The 18,534-nt window shown below is 40.1% G+C and overlaps 1 protein-coding gene across 1 annotated transcript in view; it reads right to left on the bottom strand.

Annotated features, from left to right (window-relative positions):
- Positions 1-18,534, bottom strand: part of LOC135046821 (phospholipid-transporting ATPase IK-like) — a 1,701,102-nt gene that overhangs the window by 1,159,239 nt on the left and 523,329 nt on the right. Inside the window, exon 5 of the mRNA XM_063955407.1 lies at positions 13,547-13,645. Coding sequence (XP_063811477.1) covers positions 13,547-13,645 — 99 coding nt within the window. The remainder of the gene's footprint in view (positions 1-13,546; positions 13,646-18,534) is intronic.

Below are 18,534 nucleotides of genomic sequence, written 5' to 3'. Positions count from 1 at the left end.
TTTGCACTAGCATTTACACCAAGGCAACAGACAGGAATACTTTATTAAGAGCGGATATCTACCATCCTCAGGCAACCATTAATAGTCTTCCCTATTCCCAATTCTTGAGGACTAGAAGAATAACGAGTGATGAGAATCTGTTGGATCTTAGACAAAATGATGAGAAAATTTATACCTAGGGGCTATAGGGTGGAAATTCTAAAGAAAACCACTAAAAATAATTCAGAAAAAACTCTGAATTGGGTTCATAGATACACAGTAGCCCACAATAAGATCAGAGAAATCAGTATGAATCTCTGGCCAGTGGTACAGAATGAAATTAAAAGTCTTAATTATACAAAAAACAGACACTGTTACCAGAGAGGGAAGAATATTCGAGACTGGACGGTGCACTCAGACATTACTAGACAGTTATTAATGAAAGATGGCAAAATGAGGCGGTGCAATGGTTGTTATAAGTGTACAGGATGTACCACTTGCAGCCATAAGATGTTGGCTAAATATTTTTTTCACCCACACACTGGCCGCAGGTATGAAATCCGTCATGCTCTAACTTGTACAAATTCTTACATTATATATTTGATTAAGTGTCCCTGTGGGTTAGGCACGACCATAAGTTCATGTAGGGACCGAATGGCACTCCATAGATCAGCCATTAGAGCAGCATCAATAGTAAGGGCTCAGATCAGCCCATTGTGAGACATTTCAAAGAAGCGAGACATAATATGGCCGAGTTACATCATATAATTATTGACCATATTCCTGATGTTGGCAGACAGGGTGACAGGCACAAAAAATTGCTCCAATGTGAAGCCAAATGGATAAAGCCCCTGTGGGAGGAGCGAAACGCGTCAGGTCTTTGATTTTTGGACCCCTACAGTAATAGTACCCGTACTTTTCATCAGCTACTGATACCATCATTTGCTGGAACTATTGCTGGGAGGAGAGAAACCGCTCACTAGTACCTACATACGGCACTAAGAGGTGTGGACTCACAGAGCCTTGTAGTCGGGCAGGATCGTATGCAGCAGGTGCCAGCACATGTGCTGTTTCCCGCAGCCAGAGACCACCTCGGTAGACACTGGGACTCCCCCTTGCCGACATCATTGGCCCAAGCCTCACTTAAGGCTCTGGTTTAGAGCAGTTCTCATGCAGCTCATTGCTTTGTGTTGGATGGTTACTTTTAAAGGAACTGTGATACAAAATAACTATCTACGGATATTTAATCAGTGTACGGGTTCTAACCAGCAGTTGATATTGGTTACATATTAACTAGTGTTACAGAGTAACTCCATTATATACATTTTAGGGACAATATTATCATACAAGGAAGGAATGAATTGATAATATTGGCTTCTGTAACCTGAAGCCTAATTAACATCCCTACACTGTAGCCTTGGCTGAATAGACAATCCCAGCACATGGCCAGCTCAGCCCACTGATACAGCTAGCCCACATGCTGTGAAAGACACACCCACAGGTTGTATAGCTGCACACTTGAAATCAGAGCTCACTCACTCAGAATCAATCTAGCTCTCAGAAGCATGGCTTGCTCATCACCAGGACCGATCTCCTTACTAAGGCTAAGTATCATACTCAATATCTCATAGATAAATAGCATAGAATAGTTAAATATGTGTTTGTGGTAAAGTAGTTGTGAAATGATTGGCATAGAATAGTTAAATATGTAAATACATTTGACTTTAAGGTTAATGATACTTGTGCAATTATGTGATTGTTATGTGTTGGTGATAATACTCTATGAAATCTGTAATGAATTGGAACAGTAGACAATCTGTAGCATAGCATTCCTGGTATACATTTGTGGATGGTGATTTATAACAGATTGTAGTGGTTTTATATAGTGCATCTTGCTGAAATATAGCATGTGCTTGTAGCAATGGCAGGCTGATACTTGTGGTTACCTGGTGATCTGGTCTTGTGATGGTTCATATAATATGGACAGCATACAATATGCTCTGGTTATTGAGATACTGTGTTGGCTTGGAATTGTGAAAGGTGATTAGATGGCTTGGAATTGTGAAAGGTGATTAGATGGCTTGGAATTGTGAAAGGTGATTAGATGGCTTGGAATTGTGAAAGGTGATTAGATGGCTTGGAATTGTAATATAAGTTGGAATATAGTGGAGTCTTATGGCTTCTGCTATGTGATTATGGTGTAGCAAAGAATGCCATGTGTTTGGACTTGCAAATCTAAAATGGCTGCTGGCATTCCCTTTTGAACCATATGTTACAGACTTTGGAATCATGGGAGTTTTCCCAAAATGGAGTCTAGCTTCTGTCCCATGCGGTCTGTGGACAATGCAGCCACATGCTGCCCCTCCCCCCCCCCACACACACACAAACACACACATACATAAACCAATCCCCTAAGGTATTTCTCTAAGATATATATATATTGTCCAATATATATCAAGAAATCTAGGATTTAGCCGAGTGCTTTGAGTAATATCTCCCCAGTAATAAATACACACATACAGTACAGTACATACATCTCTCACACTTCTTTCATCCTATTTGTTTCTTATATAGTTTGAATCTGTGAAACTATTATATGGTGACTTGCATTGTATTTGACCAATACTGTTTAATGATAAAAGTGAATTCTATGAGTAGCAATTGTTTGTTGAAATACATTCTTATGATTTACATTCTATATGACTGGCGTGCATTCTTATATGAACAGAATATTCCTAATGATTTAAAGATATATATGTCTAGATGCAACCTCTGCGGGTTTGTTAATAAAAGGTACACAATTAGTGATGAATTATTATAAATCACTAAAGGGTTAAAATTATACATTTGCTTCAAAGATATGAAATATAGTTATATAATACAAGCAATAGAATCAGACAGAGAAAAGAAGGGGAATAGAGAAGGAAAAAGTATACCCCCTTAGACATGACCCCTTATCATTGGCGCCCAAACAGGGACTGCTTTCAATTTAAAGCAGAGAACCCATATTCATTTTTTTTCTGTTTAAATCGCTTGTATACAAAATTTACTTTATCTCTCTCCGTGCAAGATTTGTTTTTTTCCAGCACTAACAAGTTTCCTCAAGACCAAGGATTCACACTGAAGTAACCAAGCAAGTATGGTTTTAATTTATAACTTTTATTTGTTACAGCAAATACAGTTATCAAATGCATTATAAACTGTAGCTCTCTCCCCAAGTTTATAAAGCAGACATTTTGCTGTGTGAACTTGTTCACAGCCAATCCAGCCAGGAATTATCACCATTGTTCTAAGTGATGTGCAAACAGTTCCTTTTCTGGCTGGTTTAAGACCTAAGATTTGCATACCAATAGGTTTCCTTGAATACTAAAGTAACTAAAGAATTTGTATGGGACAGAGTAAAAAAATTTTTACAGTTGAAACTCAAACTGCTTTAGTTTTGTTCTTAACAGATGCATAATTAATTGCAGCAAACCCATATATGACTTGTAAATTTTTTTGGGATAAATATAAAAGTTTTTATAGTTTTGAAGCAAATATAAATAGAACTGAAAATTTATTGATAGCGATAATAATTTTTTTGTTTAACTGAAATGTATGGAAAGTGTATTCCAATGTACTGTGCTGAAGTAATGACACAAACATTACTTAATTGGCAACTTTTCTAATGTTTGTTAAGGAAATCATATTTCACACAGGAAGGCTTTTAGCACCAATGTGAAGCATGATTTCAACTTATCACACCTTCTTTTGTTTTGCTCAAAATTTTAGCAGCAACAGAATGGGGGGATTGTTTACAGTGTACAAGACCCAATAAAACAGGGATCTGTATCACTGTACAGCAGCATTACTGAGCACACACATGCAATGCACTTACAATACAATTAGTTAAAATTAATAGATTGTTAATGACTGAATATAAGAACCTTATTTAGGAAGAAGAAAAGAATATGGATAATTCTACATATGCTAAACATGCTAACACTATTTTCTTCTCTTTCCAGATGGACTAAGTGTTATTTTTTGTTGTTGTTACTCTTCTTAGATTAAGTTCGTGTAGATTCCATGGAATTATGGATACTTGACAGGTTTTAGTCAAGGGTGTGATATCTGAGTGTGATACTCAGTCAAGGTATGAGCCGCGTGGGGCGCTCCCACGGACTCATAGATGTAACGCATTAAGCGTAACATCTGGGGGACTCTGCCCTGGTTGCAGTGGTACAAGACATTCGTTGAATATGTCTTTGAAAGTTGTCTAGGTGGGTACGTGATTAACGACACATTAAGAATTTTGAGCTGACCAATGCGCACTGGATACCTGTTTTAAGGCCGCTATTAGCGATTTCGGCTGGGTGACTCCAGGTCTGCAAGATAAATTCACTGATTCTATAGAGAATCGAGGACTTCATTTCCACGCAGCAGGCAGCAGGGATATCACACAAATTAGTAATACAGTCATAGAACACCGTACATTAAAATATCGATTTCCTTAAATAGTTTAAGAAACTCGCAGAAGGGGGGTATACTAGACCTATTTATTCAACTCTGTTACAATTTATAGGTACCCTGGTAAGAAGCTTATAATCAGGTAAGGTATTGATAAGCAGGGTGTAATTACGTGGACCTTATAGCGGGTTTTGCAATGAGTCCTGTAATAATCGTTCTATAGATTGGTAAGCAGAAGGTATTTGAAAGAAGACTAAATCCCAGGAAGGCGAAGTCTTTAACAATAACGGTAAAGATGGATATTCATTTAATTTAAGATGCTGCAGATGTCAGGATATCTAAATCTTTCTTTCCTTAGATAAACGGTATATATATGACTTCAGGAAACATGCATTTTTAGACTGCTATATACATTACATTATAAATATTAAGAATCAATGCAATATATGTAATACTCGGAACGTTGGACATGTAATATGCCCTTAGTACTAGGCATGTTATATGATAAGCAAAGATAAGGCAATCTGGGTCTGTTATGTACATGTACATAAGCAAAGGCGTCACCAGGTGTGGTGACACCCGGTGCGCACCCCTGATGTACTGCCGCGATCGCGGCAAAAAAGGGGCGTGACCTTACAGCTAGGGGGCGTGGCTTCGCGGGGATACTGGTATCGTCACTCTGGGGGCGTGCCCAGCATCTCCGGAGATGCTGGGCTTCCCCCAGAGACGGTCTCACTCAGTGTGCTGTCGGCTCCTCTGCTATGACAGGAGCCGGGTGCTGTAGCGGAATTTCACACTGCAGCACCTGGCTCCTGTCACTACGGAGGAGCTGACATTTGGTGTCACCCCCTCCAGGTGTCACACCCGGGTGCGGGCCGCACCCCCCGCACCCGCCTTGTGACGCCACTGCACATAAGGAGACGTCTTTTTGTAACATTGTTGACAGATGATAACGGATTCAACCTTTCAGTTTATAACAATGTTTGAGATGGTAATATATGGGATACAAATAGACAGGTGGTATTAAAATCCTGCTCTTTGTGAAATCCCAGGTATATACAGGTATTTATAATGGAATATATATGTATATATTGGAGGAAAATATCCTCAAACCACCTAGTGGTAGTAAGTATGTATTGCAGCCCTCTGACCAGATTCTTAGGAATTGGAAAATGGGTGGGACAAGGTTATTTTGGAAGATCTGGAAAAGTTTAATAACTGATATATCTCTCATAAGGTGACACAGTATTGGATAAACATCGTCACAACTGTTGTAACAGTACATATGTAAAGGTTGTTTAAATCCCAAGTGCTTGTTAAGAGCTTAAACAAATGTGATTTTATTTTTTGTGTTCACAAATCTCTGTAAACCCTAGTTAAATTGAGATGTTCAGAATTAAGGAATTAAGAATAACCCTGATGTTTATGGTCTTATACACCAGGACAGGGGGGTGACCATAGGTCATAAAATATGATCATCCTGTTTAAACTGTCACAGTAATGATTGAAACTGTGGAAAGGTAAGTTATCCTTAAATGTCTATAGTGTTAATTTTGATGTTTTTTTTTTTTACCTCTGGTGAGCAATAGGGACACTCCCATACTTTAGGAGTTTTGGAACTCCAAGATATTGATGGTGTTAGATCAAATGGTAGGACAATTCGTGGTTTCTTTTAACCAGAAAATGGAGGAACGTCCTCATGTTAGAAAAGTGGCTTTGCAGAACAGGCACTGGATCAGCTGTTTGCAAAGAAACTATAAAATCATAATCACAAGGTAATCATAAGATATTGAGCTAATGGTTGTCTAATATCTGATATATGATTGGTCTGTTAACTTGAGTTGTTTCATCTCATCATTACCGGTCCACAGCAGGTAAAAGAATGGTCTCATATTTAAATAGGTTCTACAGGACAATGTTGTGTTATTGGTAATCTATTTGGGTAAAACTTACTAACAGTTTGTGTGTTTGCAATAGATAGGAAAAAGTTTAATTTTGACAGTAATTGTATTATGTATGCTAATGTTTCTATTTTCTCAGAACATCAAGGAACAGTCCAAAAATTTGTCAAAGAGCCCAAGACTTCCTTGATTCTCCTTCCCAATTAATATACAGATTATTGGACAGGAGAAAGGGGGGTAGTATATGAGTTGGTTCAGGATAAATATATGTGAAAATCCTGAATATCAGGACATTTTTGGAGAATTGTTTTATGAAAATGTGAAAAGCAAAGGCATCCTAGGATCTGGATGCCATCTAGTGACTAAAATAATGTGAAGTTCAATCTGTAACACTCGCAAATAGTGGCAAATGTGATTTGTAAAAATTTCAGAATGGAGTATACAAAATCATAAAGTATCATAGAGGGTGGGGAGGGACAACTAATGCTCTGGAAGAGTTTTTGTTTCTCGCATCTACAGGGAAACAAGTAAACAGAAGGATATCAAAAGACTACAAGTGGATCGGATGGAAGAGAAGACATCATGGATAGGTAGAGAGACATCCAAACTGATACCTCTTTATTTCCTACGTAGATACAGATGAGAAGGACGAGCCCAGCTGTAGACAGACGATATATCCAAAGATGACTGCATGGACCCTTAGATGATCGGACAGGACACAGACCAGAAGTACCGGACACAGATGACCTGAACCAGATGGTCCAAGGGATGATGACACCTTCAGAAGACCCCACCACACTATGAGAAGAAGACTTCACAAAGAAACAACTAGGCCTTTAGTTTCCATTGTTGAGGGATATTAGGAAAGGGCTTGCCCACATAGGCAGATTTTTTTGTCCTTGCATAAGTATACATAAATATAAAAACAAGGTTTTTTTCCATCTACCTATGGCGGTGCAGGGGAGAAATGACTCTTCTCAACCCCTTCATTACTTTATACTTTGAACTGTGAAATGACTTTGTTGTAATCTTTTCCAAACTAAATCTTTTCTTTCTTTAGACACCTGTACTAACACAGAACACACACTTACACTAAAATGTTTTTGACTGTATGTCAGTTTAATCTGTCAAATGCCAGATCACTGTCAACAGGGGGATATGTTACAGAGTAACTCCATTATATACATTTTAGGGACAATATTATCATACAAGGAAGGAATGAATTGATAATATTGGCTTCTGTAACCTGAAGCCTAATTAACATCCCTACACTGTAGCCTTGGCTGAATAGACAATCCCAGCACACGGCCAGCTTAGCCCACTGATACAGCTAGCCCGCATGCTGTGAAAGACACACCCACAGGTTGTATACCTGCACACTTGAAATCAGAGCTCACTCACTCAGAATCAATCTAGCTCTCAGAAGCATGGCTTTCTCATCACCAGGACCGATCTCCTTACTAAGGCTAAGTATCATACTCAATATCTCATAGATAAATAGCATAGAATAGTTAAATATGTGTTTGTGGTAAAGTAGTTGTGAAATGATTGGCATAGAATAGTTAAATATGTAAATACATTTGACTTTAAGGTTAATGATACTTGTGCAATTATGTGATTGTTATGTGTTGGTGATAATACTCTATGAAATCTGTAATGAATTGGAACAGTAGACAATCTGTAGCATAGCATTCCTGGTATACATTTGTGGATGGTGATTTATAACAGATTGTAGTGGTTTTATATAGTGCATCTTGCTGAAATATAGCATGTGCTTGTAGCAATGGCAGGCTGATACTTGTGGTTACCTGGTGATCTGGTCTTGTGATGGTTCATATAATATGGACAGCATACAATATGCTCTGGTTATTGAGATACTGTGTTGGCTTGGAATTGTGAAAGGTGATTAGATGGCTTGGAATTGTGAAAGGTGATTAGATGGCTTGGAATTGTGAAAGGTGATTAGATGGCTTGGAATTGTGGAAGGTGATTAGATGGCTTGGAATTGTAATATAAGTTGGAATATAGTGGAGTCTTATGGCTTCTGCTATGTGATTATGGTGTAGCAAAGAATGCCATGTGTTTGGACTTGCAAATCTAAAATGGCTGCTGGCATTCCCTTTTGAACCATATGTTACAGACTTTGGAATCATGGGAGTTTTCCCAAAATGGAGTCTAGCTTCTGTCCCATGCGGTCTATGGACAATGCAGCCACATGCTGCCCCTCCCCCCCACACACACAAACACACACATACATAAACCAATCCCCTAAGGTATTTCTCTAAGATATATATATATTGTCCAATATATATCAATAAATCTAGGATATAGCCAAGTGCTTTGAGTAATATCTCCCCAGTAATAAATACACACATACAGTACAGTACATACATCTCTTACACTTCTTTCATCCTATTTGTTTCTTATATAGTTTGAATCTGTGAAACTATTATATGGTGACTTGCATTGTATTTGACCAATACTGTTTAATGATAAAAGTGAATTCTATGAGTAGCAATTGTTTGTTGAAATACATTCTTATGATTTACATTCTATATGACTGGCGTGCATTCTTATATGAACAGAATATTCCTAATGATTTAAAGATATATATGTCTGGATGCAACCTCTGCGGGTTTGTTAATAAAAGGTACACAATTAGTGATGAATTATTATAAATCACTAAAGGGTTAAAATTATACATTTGCTTCAAAGATATGAAATATAGTTATATAATACAAGCAATAGAATCAGACAGAGAAAAGGAGGGGAATAGAGAAGGAAAAAGTATACCCCCTTAGACATGATCCCCTTATCAACTAGTATCTACGGACTGAGTTATTTCTTTACTTAATAGTGTATACACTTCTGTGCACAGATTTTGCTTAAGTCCACCTCCTTATAGTATAATATATACTTGTTATTCTTATTTAAAGATTTTTATGATATTAATGAGACCGGTCTTGCTTTAAAATTTGTGATTTATTAAGTATGAATAAATTTTATCATGCTTATAAAATATAAAAGCTGATGTGTTGAATTTTTCAGCCATATCATATTATCTAGTATAGCGCAAGAGGGTATTAGTTAGAGTTCTACTATCATCAGGATACCTGATGATAGGGCTGGATTAAAACACTGAAACTCCTGTTCTTCCTATTTAATTTACGTAGTGACCTATACTTTGCTATATTTGTGAGGGCACCCACGGAGCATTTTATGTTATGGTAATTCAAAATTCCTGGGCACTGACAAAAAAAGGTCCTGTAGTGTTTTATATATACCCGATCTGAGACTGCATCTCCACTAAGAGGTCACTGTTAACCTCATGAAACACAAAAAAATAAATATAAGTAAATGAAGCGCTGCCCAGATCAGATTACATTTAAAAAACACAAAGCTTTTATTAAAAACATTACATACATATAAATTCACACGGCCGGTGTATAAACTATTAAAAATGGTTAAAAAACCTATTTGGATTCTCTCAGCCACTTGGAGATACAGTAAGCAAGCTTTCTTAGAGCACAGTTGTTTAATTTTAAGAGAAATTTGTTAATGGTTTATTGTAGCAAATTTACACCATCAGGTATTTGAAACCACTTTCCCCCCTCCCAAAATTCAGTGTTTTCCATGTGAAGTATTCATTATCAAATGAATTTCATCACAGACAGTTCAAAGCAGAGTGATCAGGGCTTAAAGTGGTCATGGAGAGGTGGTGTAACTCATTTCTCCTGCCACCTATCCCCCTCCCCCCATTAGGCAGAGCCAGGGCCAATGCCAGGGTTTGCAGGCACCGACCTGCAAACTATACATTTGTTCCCTACCTCCCATTCTTTATAAATGGACAGTGGTCTCACAAGGAAGAGACATGGCCACACAATAGTACCCCCAATTCAAATTACATCACACAGTAATAGTATCTTATTAGACCACACGTAGTGCCCCTAATTTATATTACACAACGCTACACCTTATACACGTTATGACACACAGTAGTGCTCCTAATACACAATGCCCACAGTGGTAGTTTCCCTTATATATAATGTCCACAGTAGTAGCACCCCTTATACAGAATGTATACAGTAGTAGTGCCTCTTACACTTAATGCCCACAGAAGAGCCTCTAATACACATAATGTCCCTCCAGCAGCTCACTACCCATGTCCCTCCAGAAACTCCATGCCCTTTGTTCCTCCAGCAGCTTCCCAGCCCTTCTATGTCTCTTTAGCCCCCTCTCACCTTGCCTTCAGCATGCACAGAGCCTGCTCCTCTTAATGGATCTTCACTTCAGCAGTGGTGATGGCATGACATCACATATGCAGTGCTGGAAAATGAAGATGCTGGGAACTGAGGAGGGGACAAATGCTATCAGACAGCGTTTGAATGAGGGCACCATTTGTTCCCCACTCCATGAGGAGTAGAGCACAAAATGGAGGAGAACCATGGAGCCGCCAGCACCAGGGGAAGGGGGAGGTGGCTGCAGCTCATCAGTGACACTAGCACCATCTGCATGATTTATTGACATGTGTGGTGGAGCAGACTTTTCTGTTGGAATTCTGTGCAGAGCCTTGGAGGAGGTGGAATTAGTTCCACCTACAATTACATGTGCTGGAACTCAGTTCTGCCCTGTCCCCCCCCCCCCCCCCCCATTCTAACCCGAGAGTTATTAATTCTAGTGGTGTGTTGCCGTATAGGTAATTGTTTACACTTAATATAATATTAGGGTAATGGATATTGTCTGAATTAAAATATAATTCACTATAAAAGGTGATTCTAACCATAGTGAACAGGATGGAAATATATTTTATAGTAAGAAAATAGATTAATTAGGTTTGTACATGTATAAGTTTAATGCAACTTATAGTAAAATGCACACAGATACTGGTATGTGCAGGGCTGTGTTTAAAATGCAAAGTCAGAAATCTACATATCCTTAGCAAATGGATGGTATCTGTCCTTTGTTTTGTTATACTGCAGACCGGAGGCAATTACAACACAATATCAATTGAGTTACCAAGTCCCAATTGTTCATGCTAACACATGTGGTAAACAAATGTATTTACACTCCAAATAATCAAAAGGAAAGCAGACTATGACTCCAGAATACATCCTCTGCTCGTCACCTTGAGGCAGAACAATTGGACATGTTTTACGACACTTTGGAATCTGGCAGTTATCAGTTACAAGGAAATCAATAAAGGAGTATGCCAGGTCGAAATTATATAAATGTACATGAGTTCAGTCATACCCCTTTCACATCGCACAAATAACCCGGTATCGACACGGCATATTGCCGTGTCGACACGGGTCAGTGTGCGATGTGAAAGCACTTTCTGAGAATTAGCGGGTCGCCTGACCTGGTAATTCAACCCGGTATAAAAGAAGGATTATACCCGGGTTGAATACCGGGTCAGGTGAAGTGTGAATGGGAGCAGTGTCGATGCAACACGGTTCCCATTCACAGCATAGGGAGAGGCGGTGCAGGAGATGAGCTCATCTCCCAGCGCCGCCTCCAACCCCGCGCTGCTGCTGCAGGGCCCTCCCCCCCCCCCCCCGCCGCTGCTATGGCAACCGACCCAATATATTGGCGGGTCGGAAAGCCAGCAGAGGGGAGCAAATGCCGGATCCCACCCGGTAAGGACACGTTTCTTTTACCGGGTGGGATCCGGCATTTGCGATCTGGAAGCGGTATTAGTAAGTTAGTTGAAGTTGGGGTGGAAGTTAGTTCAGGAGCTCAGAAAAGTGAGTGCAGGAGGAGGAAGGAGAGATGTTTACACCAAGGAAAGATCCCTAGGATGGTATCTATGTATTTGCAAGTATACAATTTATGTTATTAATTGTCTAAGTCTGTTAAATTGTTTCATGTTTTATGTTATATAATTAAGGAAGCATAAATATAATTAGTATATATATATATATATATATATATATATAACTACTGTGTATATCTTATTCTGTATAATTTGCTGTGGCTGTAAATAAATCAGTATTATCAGAGCTGCAATTCCTTGTTTGAACTCACTTTGGGATCATATTTTCATAATTTTATAGTTCATATGTATGACAAATATATTATATATATATATATATATATATATATAAGCCACCTAGTTGGTAAGCCTGACATAATATATTTACATAATATATTCACCCAGAGATTATACCATCTGTGTTGTCCTATGGAGTCTATTATGATATGCTCTTGTTCTTTTAACTTCTTGTAAGTTTTATCTGTGCATTAAAACCAGTGCATGTTTTAAAAAAAAGTACTACACTATGGTTCGTGTTTAATGGTGCCTCATATTTCCAATCCCAATTCCACTGGGGAAAGAGGCACTTATCTTTTCAGGTTTCCTGGGATACCGTCTATTCTATCCGAATATTGGGTCGATTCAAGGAACTCCTAGAGTGAAATTTGTCACTATCTTATGAAGATCTACATCCTATTAAGGGTGAATGAAATTTATTAGTTTCTATATACTTATCCTTGCATGGTATTTGGTGAGCGCTATTTTTCATGTGTGAAAACCTTCCTTACTATTGTTGCATTTTTTGAAGTGTGGGGTTCACTTCTATTACACTTGATACAGCTGCACTCCAAGTTTTGTTGCGCATATCATTGAAAACATCTGTTACAATATAATATATTTACAGATATATATGATAAACGTATATTATAAAATACACATACAGGTTGAGTATCCCATATCCAAATATTCCGGAATACGGAATATTCCGAAATACGGACTTTTTTGAGTGAGAGTGAGATAGTGAAACCTTTGTTTTCTGATGGCTCAATGTACACAAACTTTGTTTAATACACAAAGTTATTAAAAATATTGTATTAAATGACCTTCAGGCTGTGTGTATAAGGTGTATATGAAACATAAGTGAATTGTGTGAATGTACACACACTTTGTTTAATGCACAAAGTTATAAAAAATATTGGCTAAAATGACCTTCAGGCTGTGTGTATAAGGTGTATATGAAACATAAATACATTCTGTACTCAGATTTAGGTCCCATCGCCATGATATCTCATTATAGTATGCAATTATTCCAAAATACGGAAAAATCCGATATCCAAAATACCTCTGGTCGCAAGCATTTTGGATAAGGGATACTCAACCTGTATTATTGAAGAGACCCCTTTTCAATAATTGGCACCCCTGATATAAAAATGTAATATAAGATTGCTCAACAAGGTGTGTTACTTACAATGTCATCCAGCAAGTCTCGTAAACTGCGTGCTATCAGAATTGATAAGAGAACAATGGCATAAATGAATGTTGGCTGGGTTTTAATCTGTGGGATGCTCTGCAAATAAAACAAAAACATACATAAGTATCACTGTCCTGAAAACATGTATTTAAAGATGTGAATAACAAGACATTTTGCTATTAGAATTCAGCACTACTGGTGCCCACACACAGGGGTATATTTACTAAGATTCATATTTGTAGGGATTTGGTGGGAGATTAAACACGAATGACATCGGTTTTGTTCTTCTGCAACTTTTTGTTTTTTCACATGTCATTTACTAAGCTGTCGTATTCTGCATTTTTGTTTTTTCCGATGTCGATGTCATTCGTAATGTCGGGCAGTGTTTTACGGGAGTGATTAGTAAAATACTGACAGACTTAATAAAAGGAATCCCTGCCGGATCAGTGTGATCCGTGCAGGGCTTCATTGCGTACATTAAATGTAGTGTGGAAAGTGTTAAAAATCAGAAAAAAATTTGCGTGGGGTCCCCCCTCCTAAGCATAACCAGTCTCGGGCTCTTTGAACCGGTCCTGGTTGTAAAAATACAAAGGAAAAATGCATAGATTTAAACAACCAGCACCAGGCTCTGAGCCTAGTCCTGGTGCAAAAAATACGGGGGACAAACGATGTAGGGGTTTCCTGTATTTTTAACACCAGCATCGGACTCCACTTGCCAGAGATAATGCCACAGCCAGGGGACACTGTTATATAAGCCATTGCGGCCGTGGCATTAGCCCCCCAACTAGTCACCCCTGGCCGGGGTACCCTGGAGGAGTGGGGACCCCTTAAATCAATGGGTCCCCCCTCCAGCCACCCAAGGACCAGGGGTGAAGCCTGAGGCTGTCCCCCCATCCGTGGGCAGTGGATGGGAGGCTGATAGCCATAGTGTAAATATAAAGAATATTGGCGGGACCCCCTTGACTGCTGTCAGTGAAGGTCCCGCCAGTCAATCAGGGAGCGCCATGTCATGGCACTCTCCTGATTGGCTGTGCGCTCCTGCATTGTCAGAGGAGTGCACTGGTTACAATGTAGCGTAGCGGCGCTCCATTGTAACCAATGATGGAAACTTTGCGGTCTGAGGTTAACCGCAAAGTTAAATGGGGTCACCCACAAGAGTGTATGTAAATTAAAGTTATACTATCACGGTGTGTGTCTTGTGTATTTTTTTGTAGTAGACCTACAGGTATCAGCGGGCCTGTTATTTTCCCGCATGCTGGTACTTGTGGTTCTCCAAGTACCAGATTGTGGGGGAGGCTTGCTGGGACTTGTAGTTCTTCTACAAAAAACAAAATTCTTTATATTTACACTATGGCTATCAGCCTCCCATCCACTGCCCACGGATGGGGGGACAGCCTCAGGCTTCACCCCTGGTCCTTGGGTTGCTGGAGGGGGGGACCCCTTGATTTGAGGGGTCCCCACTCCTCCAGGGTACCTCGGCCAGGGGTGACTAGTTGGGGGGGTAATGCCATGGCTGCAGGGACCTATATAAATGTGTCCCCCGGCTGTGGCATTATCTCTCTGGCTAGTGGAGCCCGATGCTGGTGTTAAAAATACAGGGGACCCCTATGTCTTTTGTCCCCCGTATTTTTTGCACCAGGACCAGGTGCAGAGCCCAGTGCTGGTTGTTTAAATATGGGGAGACCCCAGTCATTTTTCCCCCTGTATTTTTTCAACCAGGACCAGCTCAAAGTGCCCGAGGCTGGAGGGGGGACCCCACACAATTTTTTTTTTCAATTTTAAACCCATTCACACCCCTTCCCACTGATAAGCATGCACGGATCTCACGGATCCGTGCATGCCTATCAGAATACGAATAAAAAAGCAGGTCTATTTGAAAACTGCTTTTTTCATGAATTTTAACATTTACCGGCAGTGTTGGCTATTGCCGGCAGTGATTGTGAATACGAATTCTTAGTAAATTACTGAATTGTATAAAATAACAGGCGTGTTTGACCGATGGTGTATTAATTCGTATTTTTTTTCTCTGCCCTCAAAAAAAAATACAAATGCCCTCATAACTACCGAGATTTGTGTTTAGTAAATTCCAGAGATAACACTTTGAAAAATAAAAACAAAATCAGTCAAAATCGGGAGCTTAGCAAATATACCCACAAGTCTGATTCTCGCATACTATTTGATCTTTTTAGTTCAATTAGCATCTCATCTAGTTCAAATCGCACCAGTTTAGTTTCCCTTGTGATGCGATACCGTGTAGTCAATATTGCAAGGCAAAATAGTATGTGCAGGCAGGTATTTCTGAACTACATTGCATAAATTACATACTATAGTGTAGTCAAATTCTGGTGTAGTTCAAATCGCATGTAGTTTAAATAGCATACCACTAAAGTACAAACTGCATAGCATAAATAGTATAGCTCAAATTGCACCTGTGCACCGTGTGTGGTTATCACATGATTTTACTTTGTCCCCAACTTTCATAAAAATTAAGTTATAGGATGGCTTCTGGTGGGCGGACCAAGCTGCTGGCCACATCTTCATTGAGCTCTCCACTCCTGTTATCTTTTGCCGTTAATTACACCCGCTAACAATGGGACTAGTGCTGAAATCACCATCCACGGGCATCAGAGATATGGGTGGTCAAGAGGCTGAGGTTCCTGGCTCCCCACCGCCTGTGTGCACCGGATCAAGGTGTCCGGTGAGACGCCACATGGCAGGCTCCATCTTACAGCCCCCGTCTTTCCTCCATGCTACTACTAACCAACCACCACTCACACATCGGAGTGGAAGCCCCTTACCTTCCCGTGAACAGGTGAAGAGGATCCAGATGACCAGCATCCCACGGTAGTGGTGTTGGATCTCCCCTTTGCCTCCCTGCCGTTCTGCCAGCACGGATCTCGTGGCGCCTGGGAGAGAGCCTGACAATGAGCACCACCCTGCAGCTTCTATCTTCCCCCAATACTGCTTCTACCCGTCTGCAGCATCAGAGACAGGAAAGCTACCCCTCACCCTCTCGCAAGCAGGTCCAGTGGTCCAGTCTGATCAGCATCCCACTGTAGGGACATCGGACCTCCACTCCCCACTAACTCCCTGCCACTCTGGGAAGGAACCTAAAAGTGGCCGCCATCTTGCAGCCCCAGCCGTTTTCTACCTTACTACTGCTCCATAACAGCCCTGGTGACTGGGACACAGCTCTCTACCCCTCTACGAGACAGTGAACATGGAATAAGTGGCCCAGAGTCCCATAATCATAGCCTTGAGCTCACAATCACCTCACAAGTGCAGGATTTCACCACACTCCTGGGGTGAGGGCAGACCTATTGTCCTCTGCTCTGCTGACAGCTGGTATTACAGGAAAGCGTCACATTACTAGTCCTGCTACATCGCTCAGGGTTCACTAGATGTGCAACCTTCTAGTAACAGCATTACAGTTTTCAGTGTTTACTTGCTGACCTCTCTACCAAATAATTGTATCTCTAAAGAGGGGTTTATTGTAGCCGGGATTGGCTGAAGAAAAATATCTCATTGTATGTCCATTGAGGAATATACTAATTTTAATAAACTACTTTTCATTTTTTTTATTCTAAACCCACTTGTTAATATTTGTCTACTTCAGAATTCAGCTTTCCTGCTGGTCGAGTAATCGTTACTAGATTCATATGGCTGTTTTCATCTTTGTGCCAATTTCTTCTAAGTGAACGTTATATACCTGTGACTCCTCCCATATCAAATCATTACTATGGATAAATTTGTCACCACACCTCAGCGAGGAGTCAAGGGAGGAACAGCTACCAAAACCACAAGAAACCAGAGCCACAATCTCATCAGCTGCGAGTCCTCCATTCTCCCCTGTTGGTGATGATGTGTCACAAGGAGTACCTGATACCTCTGCATACAGTGCGGCATCTATGGCCAAAGCTCAGGAGCTCTCTGATATATTGTCACCCATTCTTGACAAGAAACTGGCAGGCTTAAAGGACGCCATTGACTCGGCGGTGGCTCAACTCAAAGAGCGTGGCACTCATTTTGAGGAGGCTGAACAACGCATATCCGATATCGAGGATGACCTCATAGCAACTAAAAACACCATCGCTTCCCAAGGAGCTTCTCTTACAGCTATACAAGATAAATTAGAGGATCTCGAAAACAGAAATCCTTGCAATAACCTCCATCTGATTTGTCTCCCTGAGTCAGTCAAGCAGAAAGACCTGATGGATTTGGAGTCTTCATGGCTTCCAGAGGAATTGGGGTGCTTACCCGGCTCCATGCTAATTGAAAGAGTATACCGCATTGGCCCGGATCAGGCTGATTATCGCAGGCCCAGACCAGTCATCTTTAAATTCTTAAACTACATATGGAGCCCTCTTCATCTTTGCCTTTAATAGGATTATTTGAGCCTGGGAAGTCTGACTTAATCCCTTGCTGTAATGACTTAATCCCCTGCTGTATTGTTCTCTCTGTATTGCAGCTGAGAGCAATAGACGAGAGGCTTATGCTAATAAACAATGGAGCACCTAGGCGCAGCAGAGAAGCCAAGATGAGCATGTACATAGAAAAGTTTGCATGTTCGATGCCTCCAGGAAATCCAGGAAATCCCGTGATCTATCTTACAAAGGTGATAAGCTCCTCTTGTTCCAAGAATTTTCTTACCAAGTAGCAATGAAAAGGAAGGAATTGCCACGTTTTGCTCTCCTCTAACCGGCCAAATTGAGAATCCATCATGATGGCAAGCAATATTTTTTCGAATCTGTATCACCTGTCAAATAGTTCATTGCTTCTCTCTCAAACAGGCCGCTCACTCAATCCGATGACATGGACTAACTCCAATGAGAGATAACAAGTATACCCTCTATTCTGTGAATGGTAATTCACCTCAAAATGAAAGTGTTGATGTTTTCAGTTACAGTTGTTGTCTTACCGTATATACTCGAGTATAAGCCGACTTTTTCAGCACATTTTTCTATGCTGAAAAAGCCCCCCTCGGC

The sequence above is a fragment of the Pseudophryne corroboree genome, chromosome 1, assembly GCF_028390025.1.
Source record: "Pseudophryne corroboree isolate aPseCor3 chromosome 1, aPseCor3.hap2, whole genome shotgun sequence".
NCBI lineage: Eukaryota > Metazoa > Chordata > Amphibia > Anura > Myobatrachidae > Pseudophryne > Pseudophryne corroboree.
This window is presented reverse-complemented; position numbering and strand designations above follow the sequence as displayed.